The following is a 20,699-nucleotide window of genomic DNA, read 5'->3' on the forward strand; positions in this document are numbered from 1 at the left end:
TGGCGAAGGGGGTGCCCTGTCACTTGGTGCTGTGGCCGCAGGAGCCTCTTCTGCCTCAGCATCACTGCGAGCACGGCCCGGCTCCAGCACCCAGACCGACCCCTTGCGCAAGCAGACAGCGCGGCGGGGTTTGGGGAATAGGTCTTAGCCCTGGGAAGGGACCCCCACCCTCTTTCCTTGCTCAGACATCCACTTAATGTAATTCCTCAGCTTGCGGCAACTTTGCTCGGCACCAGCAACCCCCTGGAAACTTCGAGAAGAACAAAGGGGCAAAAAACAAAGAGTCGGGGAGGGGTAGGAAAGGGAGGGGAGGGAAGGGAAGGGAAGGGGGAGCTCCCTCCTCTCGGGTCAGGCCGGAGACCCTCCCCTCCGGCCGCCCAGGGTCAGCCCTGCCCGCCCGCCACGGAGCCCCGGCCCCGGCGGCTGCTGAGAGGGGACGCCTCGGGCTGGCCGTGGGCGCCCCACCCGGGCTCTGAGCCCCCACACAGACCCTGCTAGGGCTTGCTCGGGGTCTGGTTGGTGCCCGACCGCGCAGCGCCCGCTCCTGCCGTGCCCTCAGAGATGAGATAAGCGGGGGGAAGCTGCCCCGCTACCCCCGCACACGGCCGTGCCTTCCTGGCCGTACGGCCCCGTCCCAGCGAAGGCCCGCGCCGAGCATCTTCGGCAGCATCCCCCGCAGGGCCCGAGGCGACCCGTTCCCCGGGAGAGCAACAGGTGTCAGCTGCAGGCTGACCTCAGCCGCGGTGCCAGAGCCGGGGCCGCTCCGCGGGACGGCTTGAGGGGCTCTTGGGGACAGCTCGAAAACAGCGAGCCAGAAGCCGAGGCGAAGCAGCAGTCCCGTTTCTCCGGGAGGGTCCCGCTCCTCTCGCAGAAACGTTAAACTTTTGCCAAAGTATCTCTATGCACCCCTTTTTAATATCCCGCTTCCCTCACACCCCGTCTTACCGAAAGCGACCCCTCTGTCCTGCTTCCTCTGTTATCGGTTAAACAACCTTGAAGAGCTGCGGGTGCCCTCGGTTACCTGTTGCTGAGAGGTCCCTGCCCTCTTATCGAGGGATGGGGGTAATTAAATCTGTTGTCATGGTGTGGTCATACTGTGCCGGCTGTGGGAGGTGTGAACCCCGTGCGGCTGCGAGCAGCGAGCAAGGGGAACGGGGGAAGATTTGGGCAGGACAGCCGTGCCCGGCGTCGCTGCCCGAGCTCAGAGCGAAGCCAGCGGGGCAGGGAGAGCCAAACCCCGGGCAGGGCAGCAATCCTGTCATTACGGACTACACGCACTAAGTGCCATCCTGCAACTACCTCTTAGAGAACGGCAGGGAATTATCATTATTCTTCTCGGGCAGGCATTTCCAATTTGGAGTTAATTGACGCTGTTCTTCATTTGAGTAATGACCGAAGGAAAGCCGAGCTTTACCTGAGAAACTTTAAAAGGTTTTTCTTTCCCCCCCTCCCCCTTTCTTTCTTTTTGATTTAAGACAGAAGTGAGCTAATAGATCCTCTCTTTTCTGAAGGTGAAATTTATCTGGTCCTTCATCGGGAGCGGGAACAAGCCGCGAGCCCGGTACCGAGGCAGGACGCGGGTGGCCGCGGGACGCAGTCCAGAAGCGCTTTCGAGTTCAAACCGGGCTGGACTCCCCCAAACCATTCCCGCCACTCCCAAATCCCGAGGGGGAAGAGCCCCCCCGCCACTCCCAAATCCCGAGGGGGAAGAGCCCCCCTCGTCCCGCAAACCTCTGCCGGGAGCATCCCTCATGAGCGAAATCAGAGAATGATGGGGAACTGCACCAACAGCTTAAAAACCTGAGTCTGGAGACTGAGGAGCGTGAGGCAGAGCTGGAACATGCGTTTGCGTGAAACGCTGCCCTGGGAACGGGAGGAAAACTTGAGCGCAGCCCTGAGTTAACTAAAGCCAATTACTTGTCTCCATATAAAAGGTTTCGCGTATGGTTACAGCTGGCGAAATACGAGAAGCTGATGAGTCTGTTTTGGTTATGATTTAATCAAATAAATTAAAGGAGAAGGGTAAGGATACGCCCAATCTGGGACTTAAAAAAAAAAAAAAAAGAAAAAAGAAAGGCATGACTTTTTTGGGACGCTCTCTGTTCCTGTTGTACAGAGCAAAGCGAGGCTCTCGGAATCCACTGATCTAATTACTGCTGGGTGCTTGGGGTTTCTCTTTTCCTCCCAATGGAGTAACCTTTCATAAACGATTGCAATTTTGGGGGGAAAAGTGAGTAGGTGCCAAACCAAGCTGGGGGTGGGGCAGAATTTTGCGTTTCAAGCAACTTAGCAGACAGCAATTCTGCTTACAGCAGAGAGGTAGGTGCATACTTGAAAACATCTTCCACCGGGGTGTCCTACTTTGGCAATTCTAATTAAAACAAGGTTTAAAAGATGCAAAGAAAGAGCAAGCCTCTTGCTTTATTTCTAGTGGGCGTGGGGGATACCGTCAGGCACAAAGAGTGCTTCCAGCTTGCTCTAACGTGCACCTTTGTTTAAAAGAAAAAAAAAAATAATCAAGCTCGTCCTCTGATTTCAACTAATGTATTTTTAACTGGATTTCTTTCCTCTGCTTTGTGTGATCTGATACCTACAGTGTAGCCCTGGCCCACTTTCAGCCCTGCGGGTGCCCTGCATTGTGTGCGTGTCTGAAAGAAAAGGGAAAAGTCTTCCATCTCACACTCCTTTGCCCTGTACTTGTGCTTGGGAATTGAATCGTGTCCAAGCTAGTGGTCAGCAAAACCCGCACCCTATTCCCCTTCTCGCTGCCTTACCCAAGAGGAGACGCAACTTTGTAGGTGCAGCCTGGCTGGCGTGGCTGTGAGAGTCCAGCGCTTCAGATCAATAAAGCAGCCAGTTTTCTGACTTTTTTTTTCCACGGCTGCTTATTGCAAAGGAGCCTTTACCGCCACCTATAAATAGCGCTGCATCCAAGTCAATTTTTTTTAAAATATTTTTTCTCTCTACATAAAGTAGCGAAGTTCTAACCAAGATACCGCAAGTTCTCTTTGCTGTTTAGCGAGGGCTCGCCCCGGAGGGGCTGCGCTGGGGGTCCTGGCTCCAAAGGCGGTTGCGCTGCCGCCTCTAAAGGGAGCGGGGGCTTCGGCGGAGCCAGCCCCGGTCCCGCACCGGCCCCCTTTGAACTTTGTTCCCAGGAATGGGAAGGGAGAGCAGCGAATACCGATACTCACCGTGCTCTTTGGCTTTTCTGATGTAACTCCGTCTCTCCCTCTTCTTTGTGTATAAATGAGCAGAGGTTACATCCCGGGCACGCGGTATAATGCCCCGGATAACCCCGACCCTGTCTGTTAATTTAATGCTACGCTAACCTCAGAGGGTGTGATTGGAGCTCGAGTGTCGGGTTAGAAAAGCGCCTCTCCACGCTGGAAACAAATTCGCTTTCTCTCTCCACACCCACCCCCTTTCCACGCGAAATCTCCCAGCCCCGCATTCCTGCACAAACCAGGACACCTACCTTTCCGCTCCCTAGCACAGATTGCATTTTTTGCCCGCTCTGGAAACAACTGTGCAATTCCCCAGACCTACGTACCCAGCCCAGCCTGCTGCGTGGGGCTTGGATTCACGCACTGTGCCACGCCGAGGTCTGGCACTGCCGGGAAAGCGCTGAGACCTCGCGTTGGGGAAGGAAGGCGCTGCCTGTCGCCCCCCGTGGCCCTCGCTGCCCCTTCGCTGGGGAAGGGGCAGCGGGGACGAGGGGCCGGGGCTCTCTCTCTCTCTCTCTCTCTCTCCCCCCAAAATCGCACGCTCAGCCCGCGGGACTGGGCTGCTCTGCGGGCGCTTTCTACCTGCCCGCACAGCGGGCTGGGAGCTGACGGACGGTCATTGCTGTACGCGGAGCGATCAAACCTCCTTATCCCCGCGTGATCTCGAGCTCTCTCTCTCTTTATTTATTTATTTTTAATTCCCTTTCAATTTCCCCAAATGAGGTTTGATGAATACAGCTCGTTGTCCCCGTTGATACCAGGGTAATAATTGTCAGGGGGTCTGAGCGCTCCAGGAAAAGGAAAGCGGAGAAAGAGGGAGGGATTCAACCTCCGCTATCTCGCTGTTACTAATTCCCAGCCGGCTTGGACTCAGGGGACAAGGCGATCGCTTAACAAACCCTCCTCCTCTCCCTTCACCACTCCTTCCTTCCTTCCTCTTCGCCGGCACATTTTCTCCCCCGCGTTTGCCCACGTTTCATTCCTCCTCTTCATGAGGAATAAACCGTGCAAACTCAAACTAAAAAGAAAAAGGAAAAAAAAAAAAAAAGAAAAAAAAAAAAGAAAAGGTGGGTGGGAAGGATACAGGACGGGAATAACAAAAAAAAAAAAAAAAAAAAAAAAGGGAGGGAGAAGGAAAAGGACAGAAAGTGTCTGTGCCTGATCGCTGACCATCTGTGCAAAAGGTGATCATTGTTAGGTACTCACATGGCTGGTGGCAGAGCAGCTCTTAGCAATTAATAAGTCTCTCAGCTTGCGCTCTTCTTTCGCCTTTTGGATGGCAGCGCTCTCTGCGTGGCTCGCTCTCACTCGCGCGCACACACACAAACCCGATCAGATGCTGCAGGACCGGCCACTTTGCGAGGGCAACAACACGGGAGGGTTTGTATTACTCCAGGTTCGTGTGTGTAGCCTATAAATAGCGAACTTTTTGATGGAATCAGCTAACAAATGAGAGGAGAAGGCGTAATTTTGCGCAGGAAGCCCCCCTTTCTCTTTGCAAGATTAAAACCCCCCAGGCAGCAGACAGAGCTAAAGTTGTGGGTGTGTAGAAAGGAATTTCACTTTATTGTGATAGTGCGCGAGATTTGTTTGTTTGTTTATTTTTTGGGGTCGTTTTTATTCCTCCCCCCACCGCCACCCCCCACTAACCCATACGTTACATCCTCCTCCCTGCGTTCCCAGCTAGGGGCAGGAGCTGATCCGTATTAGTACCGACTTTAACTCCAAGTTGGGAACACATGGCACATTATAGATTTTTTCTTTTGGTGGTGGTGCCTGTTGTTTGGTTTGGTTTGCTCTTTTTTCCTTTTTTTTTTTTTTTTTTTTTTTTTTTTTTTTTTTTTTTTTGGGAGGTGGGCGAGAAGATGTCCACGCGATTCCGTGTGGAAGTGCAGGAGGCGGGCAGGCAGGCTTCCCTGAACGTGCTCTCATTTTGAAAGCAAGTGAGGAGCAGAAAGAAAACAGTTCGGAATTATTGGGGGGGGTGGCGGGAGGAGGGAAGAAGGCGGTACTTTGGTAGGGACGAAGTGTGTGTCTGGGGCTTAGGGTCAGCTACGGAGCGATGGTCCGACTCGAGAGAAAGCGCCTCGACACTCGTGGCTGTGGGGACTCCGCGGTGCGGTCCTCCCACCCCGCTGTCCCGCTCGGCGCAGCGGAGCCCCGGGCACACGTGGGCGCCGCGGGAACCTCGTCCTTGCGGGCGCCCGGGGCCCGGCCCTTCGCGGGTGGGCAGCGGGGCACGGACCCGAGGGGGAACCCCTGCTAGAGAGCCCACCCCGGCCTTCCTCGGGCAGCCTACGGGCTACTCGGGGCCGGCTTCCCCCGCCGTCCTCCCTCCCTCCCGAATTTTGTCGGAGGTCTGAGCAGTACCGTACCGTTACCGGCGTGCCCCGGTAACGACAGCCCCCTGTCCCCCGAGGACATTGATTTGCAGGAAGCTTAAGGCTGGGCCCTGTCAGCAAAGGGGCTGCCGCTGATAAATATCCCACCGCGGCAGCTATGAAGAGGTTTTCTCCCCTGACAGGTGCCTGACAGGGCTGGCCGGGAAGAACTGCTGACCTGTCTAAAGAAATATATCTGCGTCTCCCGGAATGGCAGGACAGATGGTGCCCGTTCGCACCGCGGCGACTTCTCTAGATGGCACACACCGAGCGGAGCTGATGAGTGGTTTGTTTTTATGGCAGGGAGTAGCGATGCTCTCGGACATCCCGTGGCAAGGGCTTGATGGGAAATGTCCGCTCCTGTACAGAGACGCGTACCGGGAGGGCAGGGGGGCAGCGGCACCGCTCCCGCCCGCTCCTGCCCCGTCCCCACGTGCACGACCTGCCACGGGATCGCCGAGGCAAGGGGCTTTCGGTCCCCCCTGCCAGAGCCGCGCCCTCAGCTCCCTCCAAACTAGTTCTAAAGGTCGCTCCCCACTCGCCCCAACGCCCCTTGGAGGAGGCGGCCGCCGCGGAGCCCCGGCAGCGCCGGGCCGGGCTCACGCTGCCTTTGTGCCGCCCGCGGGGCCGCGCAGGAGCCCGTGCGAGGCAGCGCACGGGGGGTGAGGCAGCGCCCCCGAGCCCTCTCGCTCTGAGCCGCTCTCCCTCCCGTGGCCCCGCTGGGGCAGTGCTCGGGCGCAGACACGCAGCGGCCGCACGGGCAGTCCCGGCCCCCTCGGCCCACCGGCCCCGGTGGCGGCTCCCGCTGCCGGAGCAGCGACCCCGGCAGTCAGTGTCTCTCCTCCCCGCGCCCGGCTCCCGCAGCTCCCGAGTGACGCGCTCAGCCCGGCGCGCTGGTCCATCCGCGCACATTTCCAATCTCACGGCTCATAAACTATTAGCGAAGGGATTTCATTATTCACCTTCCGTATCCTACAAAGGAGAAAGGGAAAAAAAAAAAAAAAAAGCCAAACCAACAAAACACGCGCTCCTAATAACAGCAAGACCGGGCCGGGTTTAAATCCCAGCGCCTCGCAGGCTCGGGGCTCTGGGCTCGGCTCAGAGGGGGCTGGTGGCCGCAGGGGCCCCGCCGAGTTCCTCCCTCCGGCGCTGGGCTCCGGCCGCGGCTGCTTGTCCCGGAGGGACTGCGGGGGTCAGCCTCGGCTGAGGGCAAAGCAAAGCAAAGCCAAGCCGTGAACTGCATTTTATCTGCCGCGGAGAAAATATTCCAGAAGAAAGAATAAAATCTTGGGGGATGAAAGGGGCGGGGGGTGGGGGGCAATCTGCTTGTTTTCCTTGTTTTTTGGGTTTATTTTTTTCCCCCCTCTTTTTCTGCAATAGATAACACTGGGAGTTATTTAGCTCTCCATTGGAATGTGACAGATCACACTCCGGGGCGTGCAGCACAAGCGCTCCGCGGAGCGAGGGCCGGAGCCCGGGAACGCGGCGCAGCGCGGGGGGAAGCGGCCGGGCGGAGGCTGCGCGGCAGCGGCACCAGGCCTGCGAGGGGCCGGGGTCAGGCCGAGCTGCAGGCGGGGCAAACAGGGGCAGACGCTCTCCTCAGCAGGGCGCTTATAGAAACATATGACCCGATCCAGAGAAAGTTACTGACAGCCTGGATGAGTCGAACACAAATGTTTATACATCTAAATTTGTTTCTTTCCTTCCCCGCCCCCCGCTTCCTTTCATGATTTTTCTCCCCCATCTTTTAAGAAATAGACTGCGAAGAAGTTTAGACCACGAGGTAATCATAATAACCTATATAGAGATTTTGAAAGAGAGACCCACTTCACAATTTTATATCGAGGAGCAAAATATTCTGGCGAAGTCTGGGGTCATCACCTACAACAGAGCAATGTTCTCTCCCTGTTTAATATACATGGTGTGGGAAATGGAGGGAAAACATAGCTAGCACCTGTACTGCTAAAGGAAAAAAAACACTAAATTACTACATCATATTTTGGGGCTATTTTGCAGGACATTCTTAAAAATAGACTAATATTTAATTATAGCTCTAATGATTTTCTCTGCGTGACTGCTAGCTAATAGTAAGGAGGAAATGGGGTTTCTATCGAGTTTTTGCATTTGATATCTTTAAAAAAATAGTAATTTTCCTATGTGTTAATAGCGCATCTGGAACTGCAAGTGACCAACCTGGACCAACTTTTAATTAACACACTGACCTGCCGAAGAACCAAAACTCCCTTAAAAAAAAAAAAAAAAGTAAAAAAAAAAAAGTACATATATACATACACCGCCGTATCGGCGTGACCCTGGAAACCCCAGGGCTCTCTTTGCCCTTTTTGTAGAGAGGAGGTGATTTTCCAAAGGGGCGAGAAGATGCGCAAGTTCAGCACCCGCCCGCCTCGCCTCTCCGGGCCGCCGTCGGCCGCGCAGCCCCGCTCAAGCTGCGCGGGCGGCGGCGGCCCCAGGAAGGGGGGAGGCGGTCGCAGCGGGCCGGGCATTATGACCGGAGCCCCTGGTCAGCCTGTGCGAGGAAAAGGCCGTGGCAGAAAGGCAGAGGACTTGGGCTCTGTGGGAGGTGTGGTACACACACCAGTGAGGGGGTGTACACAAGCTAACGCGTGGGTGCTACAAGCTCTAGACCCTGTTTAGCAGCTCCCCCACACGAAGCATAAAGAGAGGTCAGCAGCCTGAAAGATAAACTCCTTTTCTTTCTGCTGTTGCCTTGTCAATGCTTGCTTTGTATTATTTTTTCCCTTCATGGTTAAATTATTTGTGGTTTTAAAATTATTTTTTTTCCCATTCACATACACACTTCAGGCAGGCTGTATGCCTGATGCGGCACCCACCCCCCAAAACCGGCACTGGAGTACGTTACTGCCGAGTTACACTTTAACTTCTCTGCAGGTAATAATTAAAGACCTTCTTTCTAAATCTCTTTTCCCCACAGAAACACCGAGGCTCTCTTTCGCAATAGATTATATTGATCACACACACGGGCACTCTCTCCTCGGAGCTGCTGTCTGTGAGCTCTCAATTCTGTGCACTCTGTGCTACTTTTCCCAGATCTTCTACCATTTTTTTCCCAATCTGAAAGGTTTATTTAGGGATGCATTTCTATGAACACTCCCAAATCTCCCCAAGAGAAAGCTCCACGTGCAAAAGGGGACAGCCAGTCACTCAGATGCACACCTGCAGGCTTTGGCCATAAGTCTGAATTTTGTCCCACAGTTCCACTGTGTGTGAGTTTAAAAATAACATATATAGATGTAACAAAGTCATCTGACATCAGTAATGGAGTATCTCCGTCTAGTGAAAAGAACTCCAACTTTTTTTAGCGGTGACACTTTCCAAGAAAACCTTCAGCCTTGTCCTAACAGCTGCACTGAAAGTTTCAGGGGCTCTGAGTTACCTGAGATCACAAATTAATCTGTCAGAGAAGTGTGGCACACACCTGATATCAGCAGAGGGTCAAGAGCTGGCCAGTTCCAGCTGGTCCCGTATTTGATTTACTTCAGGCTGTTAAGATGTATGCTGTGGTGTTTTGATAAGAAAAAAGGAGTCAGCAGTTTGATTTGGCAATTCTTTCCTTTATTTTTTTTTTCTTTTTTTTTTTTCCCTCTGAAGATAGCCGCAGTTTAAGCTAAGGAATTTGTTGTTGCTGGTGGGATGGTTTATAGTGGAGTATTCTGGTCTGCATGGGGCTATCTCATCATGTATTGTTAACACTTAACTGTGTTTCTTACTCTCCCAAGTGAGCCAGACCGTGCCATGAACTTTTATGCAGCTTGTCTGCCTGAGGCCTCCAGCATCTCTGGCTGGTGACTTTGTTGGGGCTCACTTGGAGCAACAGCAAAGGCAGTGACCATCACCCTAATGGGTGGGTCATGCCAACAACCTGCTCAGTCTTGGTGGAGCGAGCCCTATGACAGCTTTCCCCTCACAGCTCTCCCACAGGGCCTTGTCCCTGAGTTTCATCAGATGCCACAGAAATATTTCAATTGTGGGTTTTTTATACTGTACTGATGTACTCATACAAGCTGAGTGTGGAGGCTGCTTGCTCATAGCTGACTTAAACTATTATTTGAAGATATCTCCTGCACCTGCTGTGCCCTCTCTTACAGCCCCAAAAACTTTGGCTCAGAGAGAGTTAAATCACAGTAATTACACCAGGGATGTTATCTCAGACATGTGCGTGTCTGTGAAGCTAAAGAACACCTGCAATACTCCAGACCAGAGGACCACTGCACAAATTACACCCCTCAGAGGTGGCACCAATGGGTGATTAAACAGGGGACTAAGGAGCAGATCAGATTTTTTTATTCTGTCCCTGATTTTTCTTTTCCTTTCTTCTTATTTTAGCTTCTCTGCCTCTAAAATAGGGAAGTAAGAGTCACCGACCCTATTGCCTTTCCATGAGGCAATTGGTGTTTGAAAAAAACCCCCAGAAATCCTCAGAGGATGTAATCTGTGATAATGTATATTCTAAGGTAGATGTGCTGCCATTCCTTGTATTAGGGTTGGCAAACATTTCTCAGAAGAGGCCACATTTTCTGTTGCATGTAGCTTTAGAAAAAACATCATCACTTAGGCTGAAAACTGATATGCTGACTGTCTGTACTGGGCAGATTATTTTGAAAATACCTGCCAAAACAATTTGTCCATTTCTAAGAACAAGGTTATGGAAAAATAAACAGTTTTGCTCATACTAAAATGAAAACTTTTTTCCTTTGAAATGCTCTGCTGCCCTCCGGCTTTGAAGCACAGCCTCAAAATGTGACCCTTTTTATTTAAAATGTGTTTTTCCCCTCTCTGTCTGAAAATTTATCTAAATGTGTCTAACTTACAAATATTAGAAATGGTGTCATAAACAGATGGCCAGCAATGATTTCTTTTATTCTAGCAGGAAAAAGGCATTGCTAAAGGTTGGCGCTCTGTGCAAACAGAAGCTTAAGGATACAGTGGTGAGGCTAGATTTCCACTTTAATCCCCACATGCAAGTTTCCTCCATGAGCCTGAGCTTTGGCGCAGAATCTGAGAGGTAGGAATCCTATTTCTCCTGAGCTCCAAGTGATTTGAAGGTTGTGTCAGGAAGAAAGGTCTCCGTGTGAATACAACACAGAGGAAAAAAACCACCTAGCCCATGACAGAGCAGGCAATATAAGCAGCCAAGCCAGCCAGAGAGAAAAGCTGGGACTGGTGCTTGGAGGCGGGAGCCTGGGACTGATTAGGTAAGGAGACACAGAGGTTGTGCAGAGACAGTAGAGAGAAACTGTTCTGTTGAGGAGCCTGGAGGGCAGGCAAGAGGGCAAGGCTGGAAAAACCAACTAATGTTGTCAGCCAAGAGCAAGGATTCTTAATTGCAGGATGTCCAGAGTAGCTGGGCTGAATTTCATTTGAAGCATGGTAGAAATTCTGAAAGTCAAAATGTGGAGGTTTTTTCCACTATTTATAGCCAATGCAGTTTAGCCACATAATTAATGCTTTTTATTTGGAATAGAGTCTGCTTTCTAATGCTGAAAAAGAACTGACCTTCAGGAGAAGTGTTCCTGAGATGATTCAAAACATATTTCAATTTGTGTGTGTGTGACCACTGAACTAAGGAAATGTGTTATATATTCAACACTAGCCACATCGTGGATGTAAAGGAAATTACTTACCTGAGGGCTTCAGAGCACCTCGATTCAGCTTCCATACATTAGGATACATGACCACACAGATTATATTCCACAAGTTTTCTGAAGCAGGAATGAAACCCTGCAAGGTACCCTTCCTCTGGGAACAGATCACTACTTTGTAGGTTTTATTCACTGGATTCCTGTATAATTTGTCACAGAACTGGGTACAGCTCTGTACAAGATAGTGAATTACAAGCGCAGAAAGCATGACTTGCTGGCAGAATGGTTGCTGAATTTTACCTGCTGAGTTTGCTTCCATTCCCCTTCCACCTTCCAAAGATTCTACAGTGTGGGGAAAGTTGCCTCAAGAGGCAATAATTAGTTGAGATTTTCATATGACGAGGGCCCACCTTGAAATTTTGGAGTCTGGTGGACTGCAGTGAATCACTCACTTTGCATGGACTAGGCCAAACAATGCAGAACGCCAAACAGGTTGGAAAATCAAGTAGATAATGTCTCTAATTGGATACCCAAAATTAGCAGGCATTTTGTACTTTAATCTCATTTGTTTGGAACACAGATTTATAAAAAGGATAGGATGATATAATCCCTTCAGTTTCAGGCTTTAAAAAAGAAGCACACAGATGCTATAGTGTGGTGGGGAGAGGAACAGGAAAAGAACAAGATTAGGGTTTGTATACCCCAGATATGGCCCCATGCAGGTAAATTTAACACTGGAAACACCTCCTGAAGAAAGCTTTGCCCATGCCCTACTCTGCAAGCCAAAGGGGTGCTTGTGAAGAGGATCAAGCAGAAAAGCCCCACTGCCCTGTCATATTGTGTTCATATTTCATTGCACAAGAGCAGATGAAACAAGGGCTTTGTAAAGTTATTTGTAAAAAGCGGGAAGGAGAGGGAGGAAAAAAGGGAGAACAAGCCCAGGTACCACAGATCATGGAAATAAGGTGCTGACTCACAAGAGACTAAAAGTGTGTGTCTGTACCAGTGAAAGCACTTGTATCTGGGGACTCTTCACATCAGGTGTATGCCATGGTAACTTGCCTTTTGGTTACTGCACAGCCTCTTTCCCTTTGTTTCTGGGCATTTTTTTCTCTTACATAGTCTGATGTTTGAGGAAAATTTTCTTTTTCTCCCCCTGGAAAATTCCTTGTCATCTCCTAGCACGTGATGGTGTAACAATAAAGCAGGCGGGGATTGGTCCTGAGCAATGTGATTAGCTTTCATTCTCTCACTTCTTACTGGCTTTACATGTTTATAGAGCCTGAAATACTCTTTTAATTTGTGTGTGTCTTAACAATGTTAATCATAATGGCAAAAGGGCAATCAAACAGGACAGCCAAAGTACTTTCTAACTTTTTTATTTCTCAATAAGCACCTATTTAACTCCTTTTTTAGTGGGTAGCACTGAAACCTATTCATTTGGAACTGGACTAAAATCTTCAAAGTATTTCAGGGGGATGGATTTAACACTAACAGTCCTACAGATTGCCATACATCTGTCTGGATTTAAACAAACAACAGGGAAAAAACCTACTCTTAAAAGTCTGAATTTCTGTTTTCTATGTTAGACTATAGAAGAGCTCCAGAATCTCTTCTTTTAGTCAGAGACAGGAAGTGCCCTCACCAGGCACATGGTTCTGACCTTGGCAGGAGGATCCTTGGCCTGGAGTCAAGCAGTTGCTGCACTCACTGAAACAGCCAAATTAGCTGTCTGCTCAGCCATGGATTAAAATTCATTCACTGATCCAAGACAGTAAGTGAGACAATAATTTTCTACTCCTGCTTTGTTTCGCAGCAGATTCTCATTCAGAATTAACCTGCAGTTAAGCATCAGGTTTTTTTTTACCCAGCAGTAACCACAGTGGCATCGTAAAATTATACCTCCAGTAAATTCAACAAGCAGGATAAATAAATGCAGATGTAAAAAGAGAAAACTCATCCTGTTCTCAGTAGCACAGAGACTGCATGAGAGCAGAGGACAGAGATTCAGGAGTCCTGATGCTATCAGCAGTCACCATTATTTTGAGAGGTAACTTGTAACAAATAAAGTGTCATTTCCTCTGAGCCAAAGACCTCTAACAGAACTGCCTTTACCACCACAGCCTAACTCCTTTCTTCTCTAACTAACCACAGGCTTGATCGAAATGTTAGAGAGTAAATTGCTTAATGCTTTCTAGAGACCTCAAATATGTGAAGTACCCAGTGCATAAAAGAGAGAGCTTATTTCAAAACCAAGCATAGCAAAACTGACCTGCTGGAGAAAAGAGCCTCTGCCTTGTTCCTGCTCACATTAGGTTTTGTGCTTGGATTTCCTAACAAAACAACGTATGCTTCCAAGTCCATCACTTTTAAACCAATATACAAGACAGAAAAACTAATACAATCTAATTATGCAATGCAAAGGTGACCATCTGGCTGCTTAAGAATTGCAATTGACCCAGATAACAGCAAATGTTTTTCATATCAGAGGTAAAAAATTTAGGTTGGAAGTCCATATCTCTCCTATTATCATTGATAATGAGAAAACAAAATTTCAAGACATAGTACAAAAGTCATGTTGATGGAAAACAGTATATCTTCTGCTGTATGTATGTATATCGTATACATCATCAGCCTCTTTGCAGAGCAAGAGTCCTCCCACCAAGGCCAGTAATAATAGAAGACAATAGGAAAAAAAGCTTTTCTCAGTGTATCTGACCAAGTCTAAGATCTGGTATTCATGTCAATAAAGCTTTACTATTGCTTGTGATGATAATCCTGTATGATCCCACCCCTGAGGTGGCTATAACTCGTCATGAATGAATGGATCATTATATAAAAGTATGTACCTACTTTGATGCACAGTAATCTGACTGTATCTCTATGTGATGTGAAAGGCCCCCAAACAACAGTAGGGGTGGTTACAATAAATCTTTTGAGTATGAATTTTGCACTCACTGCAATAGCACTGCAATATTTTGTAGACACATGTTCCAAGGGAAAAGGTTTGTTCATAAATACACTGATGATATAAGTGACTTATAACTGGACACTCCCAATGTGATTTTAGAGAGAGGAGTAAAATAAAAGATTATTCTGATTTTCTGGGTATGATGATGGCTTTTCTGCTAGCAGTGGCTGGTCCATCCTTGTCACGTGTGCACAAAACCTCCACATTCACTCACCCATACCACCAATATATAGGAAAAGAAAGGCAGAATTGTCTGGGAAAGTAAATTAAGGATGAGGAAGATATTTTGGACCTGCTGTGTGGCCTCACACCTGGGGAAGGTTTGCAAAGAAGTAAAGAGAAGCCTTTGCCTAGGCAAGAGCCAGCCTCTCTAAAGGCAGATGAGCACTGGTTTCTCACCAAGTTCAACTTGTCGAGAAGAGCTACAGTGTTTAAACTACTTTTGTGGGGTGATTTTTCCCTTTTTATTTTTTTTCCTCCAGGGTTACTCCACCTTTCTGAGAATGAGCAGCATATGCAGGCTTGGTTGTGACACTTAGCAGAGAAGTCAGAGAAGTGGTAAATGCTTGAGAAGATGCAGCCTTAATTTGTGACTCTTAATAAGTTTTCAGATTAGCTTTCCCTTCAAAAAATGGAATAGCCTTTAAACTAAAAATCCATTATAAAGTGTGTTGACAATAACAGAAGTGAAAATTCTGTATAATTGAACTCTCACTATTTAAGGGAAGCTCCTGTAAAAGCAGACATTGCATGCATTCACTGCAACAGACACACTAGTATTTTGTTTTGTACAGAATATAGAGGAAAACAGTGTGCAGAAAGCCCAGTCACCATATTCTGCACGGACAAAAGGCCATGACAATGAAGAAGAGAAAGGGTGTAGAATTGCATGGAGGGGGCTGATGCTGAAGATCAGACTTCATCCTTACTGATATGTAAGGATGCTGAGATGAATAAAACCAGAAATTAATTCCTAGCCATCATGCAAATCCTCTGCACTATCCTATTTTAATGATTTCATAAGTTCTCTGTACCTGAAAAATATGTATTTTCTACTAGTAACTACACATGTACTACATGTACTACACTTATTTAATTCACCTTCCTAATAAATCAGCACATGCTGGGTATTTGCTTTGCAGGCTCACTTTTCCTTAATACTGAGGATCATACAGTTAATGCTAGAGTATTCTTTTGAAAATCTGAGGAAGAGAATTACAAATAAACCAAATCTAAAATGAATTAAACTCCTGTTTTATTCAGTGGAAGAATAAAGAACAGCAGTACACATATTTAGAGTCATAAATGTACCAACAATCTTAATTGAACTAGTATTTTTGAGCATGTGACTGAATCAAGTAATGGACTGGAACAGAGCCTATAATCAGCAATGATGTATTCAGACTCTCTTTGAAGTCTGTTAAAATTTAAGCTCAGAAAAATAGATTTTTAGCCTAATAAATTTGCCTCCTGGATTATCTTTTTTACTGCTTGGCAGTATGCTATTGTGGTGAGAGAGTCACACCTATCAATATGAAAGTGCACTGGATCCTCTCTTCAGGAATAAGTTTTCTTCTGTGCATATTTATATCCTCCACAGCCTTGATGGAGCGACTCTCATTTATCTTGAAACAGATGGATATCAAACTCAACTCTTTCTTCAGATTAGAATGTATTAGGAATTGCTCAGATGTATCAGTGCCCTAGATAGAAAAGAGTCAGACCTTTCCTTTTGTACTTGTCTCACCTAGCAGAGAAGTTATGCCCTGTAAGTTCCACAGTGATCAGGCTGCTGAGCCTGCCTTCCTTAAGCTCCACTGTGCAGCTACAGTTTTCTTCTCCTGAAGGCAATTTCAGCCAAGATTCTTATCTCAGGTGATCTGACTTGTCTTTTGGGGGAGTCCCTTTACTCACAGCGGCTGCACCCTCACACCTACTCCTGAGGCACAGACTGTACCATCTGTTTAAAAAGGAACTTTTAAAAAATAGAAATCCCTCAATGGCTGGATAAACATTTTCTGGCTCGTCCCAAGCTTCAGACACCACTATCCAAAACAAACCAGAGCTGACTCTGAGTGTTCTTCTACGAGGCATGAGAACACGAGAGCTTTACCTGTTGACCAGCAGCTGCCATGCTGGGATTGTACCAATGGTCTTCCCACACCAGTCTGACACGTCTTCACGAGCCAGAATCAGAATCGGACATGTCCAGGAAAAATGTTGGAACTACACCACAAGGAAGTGGAACTGATCTCCTGGAGGGCTTACTCTGGTGTTAAGAGTCAGTCGCTCTTTATTCAGTCAGGAGAAAATACAATTTGCTTTTACTTTCCGGTGGATCAAAAGTGATATATTAATATGAAGGTACTCAGAAAAGAGTGTTTATAGTTTCAAGACTGATTTCTAAGAAGTCAAAATTTTCAAGGCTATGTGAGCACAGCAGCATGTTTCTCTTTCTGTTCCTTTGTTCTTCCCTATGAAACAATAGCTTCCTACAGCAGCAATAAAGAACAAGGTGAATTTTACATTCACCAAAACCAAACACATTTGAGAAAAATAAATTAGGGAATTTTGTTAGCTTTAATACAAAAGACTGTGTGTCTGAAGTCTTTATCATTTTATTCCTGCAGAGGAATTAAGAAGATGACATGATTAGCAGGTTAGAAAAATATCTGTGGAAGTGCCAGTCACTATAACTGTTTGATGAACATGATACTTATGGAATAGATAAGGATCTTTCTGATCTGGCACTTAAAAGATTTACAACTTCCAAACACCTTGCAGAGTACCATTGATTTAACTGTATCTTGAATGCTGGCACAACAAACCAGTGGTGAAAACATTAAAAGTTCTGCTTGTGGATAGCCCAGTCATCTGATGCTGCTTGTTTTGGGCCCATGGTTAATTGTTAACATTTTGGGGACAAGCCAGTGACCCTGTGTTCTTGCTCAGGAATGTATGACCCATTCAACAGCAACCAGTTTGTGCTGAATGCCCACTAGGCTGGAATATTTTGGTATTTAAAGATGCATCGAGCTCAAACTTTTCTGTGTTGCTACTGACTTTTCATCAGACATACTCTTTTATGGAATATTCTGTCATCCTGCTTTGTAGTGATGGATGCATTGTACTAGAAGGAAAGTTTGTAAAAGCTAAAGATCACTCAAGGAGAAATTAAATGGCTTTTGATTATAATTTCTTATTAGTTAAGAAACTGCTTTAATGAAATCAAGATGGAACACTTTGGATGCAGCAAAATTATGACTTTAACTTGAAATAACAACAGAAATATTTAAGAATAAATAAATTAGGACATTGTAGAAATATGATTAAGACCAGTGCAACTAGTAATAAAACTGAAAAACATACATACTTATTCCAAGTTTAATTTATTTGTGGCTAGCAAGTTTTAATTAAAACACATCCTATTTTCTGCATATTTACCAATTTATCATACAAAGACCATAAAGTGGAATTATATTGGGTGATTTATTTTGTGGCTGTTTCTCTCTGCTTCTGTGTTCATGTCTAAATCATGAAGAGAAAATGAGACCACTAGCAAAATCCAAATAGTTTATCTAAAACAAAATGTGTAATTGTTCAGAAATAGACTATTGACTTTCACTGGGTTAAACAGCTCATGTACTGATTAGGCTTGAAGCTATAATTGTTCTTGTCACCCAAACTCTTCTCAGTCGATATCTTTTTATCATATACATTTTTAATCACATATTAATAAACAAGAAGGTGTGCTTTATTGATGGCTGGATTAGTTTATTGACCAACTCAACAACTCTCTATATGGTTTCTGAACACAGAAACAAGGTCAATGTGTAAAGATGAGGAATAGTACATTCACCATCTTTAATATACTTCAATCTGGCAGTGTACTCTCTTTCTTACAAGTGCTGCAATCTCTATAATTTCTCCAATTATTTTATAAACGTTTGAAACACGTTTGAAACAATCTTACTGTTCAAGCACATTTTGGCTTTAGTTTCAGGAACTTTAGACTTCTAAGAGTTTCTCTAATTTACTGTTTTTGTCACCTTCACACTAAGCTGCATTATTTTTTAAACCTTTGGGAATTCATGTTTTCAGATACTTGTAGATTCTTACCAAGTGTTCTTTAATTACTCCTATTTTGGAACATACTGTTGGAAAATTTTCAAATCCTCCTAACTGATAACTTTCTTCATCCTTCTAATCAGTTCTTGTAAGTTTTTTCTCTGTGAATTGTTATTGTCAGTGTTCTCCTTGAGATCGAGGTTTGAAATTATGACTTCTAAAACAACTGTATGAAATTAATGATTAAAACAATAATAGAATGTGGTACTACCAGTGTGTATTCTTTTCCTGTCAGAAAACATTTGTACAGAGGAACTCCCATTCTACCACCCCCTTTTTATTTTTGGTTTTTAATTTTTATTTTTCAAAGGAATAGAAAGTGGAATAGCAATAGACCTTTTTATTGGGATCTCCATTTTTACAAAACACTGTTTTGCAACACAAAAGTAATAAATCGAAAATAAGTTGATGAGTCTGCCTGTCAGGCACTCACATGATCACCTAAACCCAAAAGTCATGTGGAAAAACAGCTGACTGCCAGCACACACTTCTCCTCAGCCAGAAACAGAGATGAAGCATGTTTTCAGCTGAAGTTTTTAGTCTCTAACCCCTTCCACATGCTTTTCTCCTTAAGGCATTAGGTATGAGGTCAATCACTGCAATATCACGTACCAGTAGCTCTGATTTTACCAGGGGCACATGCCTGAATAGTTTAGGTGATAAGATGTACAGGAAAAAAGGTCTGGCTCAAATGTTTCTAAAATCACATGCAGAGGCACTATTGCTTTGCTTTCTCCTTGTGCAGTTCTCCAGATGCTTCTCAAATAAGCTCTATTCCCCACTATGGATTACAGATCACAGTAAAGAGAGGTGGTCTGAAGAGGTCTCTGCATTCCTTTTTTCCCACCCAGAAACTCCCAGTGTCTCCCAGAGTATATTGTTATCAGCTTTGGTTTTCTTGCAAATAGATTAATTTATTATTTACCTACTTTTCTGCTCCCTCTAGGTCTTTTTATGCTACCGATTGTATTTACATGTTTTTTTAGGAAGAGGTAAAATATCTCAGTACTATCCAGTAATGTTTTTCTGTGCCTTTGTCTGTGGAGTTTAAAAGATATATGAATTTTATCCTTTTTGTGAGTGCTATGCTATAATCCTCTGGCTGCCAGTCAGGGAAAACACTTAAGACTCAAATATACTGAAGTATAAAAATCTAGCATAATGATGGAGAGAAAGCTGCTAGTGCAGTTAATAAACTCCAACCAGTGACCCCCAGGCACTTCAGTTTTAAATGGGGAAGTTTGAGAAAGCAAGTGAAGAAGAGACGATCCTTCACTCCACTAATACCTCAAAATACAGTGAAAGGGGAACTGAGACAACAGCAGAGGGTCAGGCTGAACTGCTCATTACCACAAGATCTTCTCAAGAAATAAAAGGTGTTACAGAAACACATCTGAACCAAGAGCAGACTAAACTCCTGTGGATGACAAAACTGGCAAACCCATTCATATTCACATGAGCATTAGCCCTGTGAAAGCACAGAGTGCACCGAAATGTTGTGTAGAAGTTCTGGTCATGCAAGGTAAAGCTTCCCAGAGGCACCCTTTAATTGGTCTCATTTTCTCTGCCAAACATCATCAAAGTTTCAGATGTTCAGGTCAGGTCTTGTCACTTTACTATTTAATCACTTTTTGGATTACTGACTCCCATAAATGTTCTCAAACATATTTGCACCCTGTATGTTTTTCTGCCTTTCACATGCTACTTCCTTCCTTAAAAGCCTTGATGGATTCTTAAAAAGTAGAGAAAGGAAAATTATGGAGTGGGAACTGCTATAAAACCCACAAGGTAAATGGTTGTCCAGATACTTTTTAATTTCGAGGGCAGACAGAGAAAATTTTCATAATCCTTTAGGAACACAGTGCCTTCTACCTAATTTCTGGCCTTTTTAAGAAAAAAAGCCCAAAACACAAGAAAGCCCAGTAACCATGCAAGCTGTGGACACCACATGCTGCTCCCTATGCTGATGTGTAGGAAGTATACAGAGTGAGGCAAGCAAAAGCGTTTCTGGGCAAGTTGTTATTAAAAGGAAGGCAACTACTAGAGCCAGTTTATGAAATGATTGAAATGAGTACTATGCACAATGAATAGGCTGATTTCCATGGCAGGAACATACCAAACCATGCCAGCGTGGGCTGACTCACCACAAATAGGTGGGTTTGACTCTTGGCTCTGACACTGACTTATTGCACAGCCTCAGGCAAATCCCTAAACATTTGTTTTTAGTTCTCCATTTATATGATTTGGATAATACTTACATACCTGAAAGGGATACTTTAGGATACAATATGTTTAAGATACTACAAAGATTTTAAATGCTGTAACATAGCTAAGCCTCATTAACGCCGTCAGACTAAAATAAACACCGGATGAT

General features: G+C 45.8%; 1 protein-coding gene and 1 long non-coding RNA gene across 14 annotated transcripts in view; one reads left to right on the forward strand and one right to left on the reverse strand.

The window, feature by feature from the left end:
- The window catches only part of ESRRG (estrogen related receptor gamma), a 389,887-nt gene extending 385,288 nt beyond the window's left edge, over nucleotides 1-4,599 (reverse strand). For 2 of the 12 annotated variants that reach the window (XM_038131540.1, XM_038131541.1), the window contains exon 1: nucleotides 4,431-4,596. In XM_038131540.1, the coding sequence (XP_037987468.1) occupies nucleotides 4,431-4,432 (2 nt within the window). In that variant the 5' untranslated portion in view covers nucleotides 4,433-4,596. Of the gene's footprint in view, nucleotides 1-945; nucleotides 1,068-3,191; nucleotides 3,415-4,430 lie in introns of those variants that run through there. The other 10 variants (XM_038131578.1, XM_038131575.1, XM_038131552.1 and 7 more) reach the window with 8 other exon arrangements.
- Nucleotides 4,502-18,777, forward strand: LOC119698874. 2 transcript variants are annotated; one of them, XR_005256296.1, is made up of 4 exons: nucleotides 4,502-4,620; nucleotides 5,749-5,891; nucleotides 6,986-8,515; nucleotides 14,680-18,777. It is a non-coding gene; the product is annotated as an uncharacterized LOC119698874 (long non-coding RNA). The 2 variants fall into 2 exon arrangements; XR_005256295.1 differs by lacking the exon at nucleotides 14,680-18,777 and having other exon boundaries at nucleotides 6,986-14,673.
- Nucleotides 18,778-20,699: the final 1,922 nt, after the last annotated feature.

Source organism: Motacilla alba, chromosome 3, assembly GCF_015832195.1.
Source record: "Motacilla alba alba isolate MOTALB_02 chromosome 3, Motacilla_alba_V1.0_pri, whole genome shotgun sequence".
NCBI lineage: Eukaryota > Metazoa > Chordata > Aves > Passeriformes > Motacillidae > Motacilla > Motacilla alba.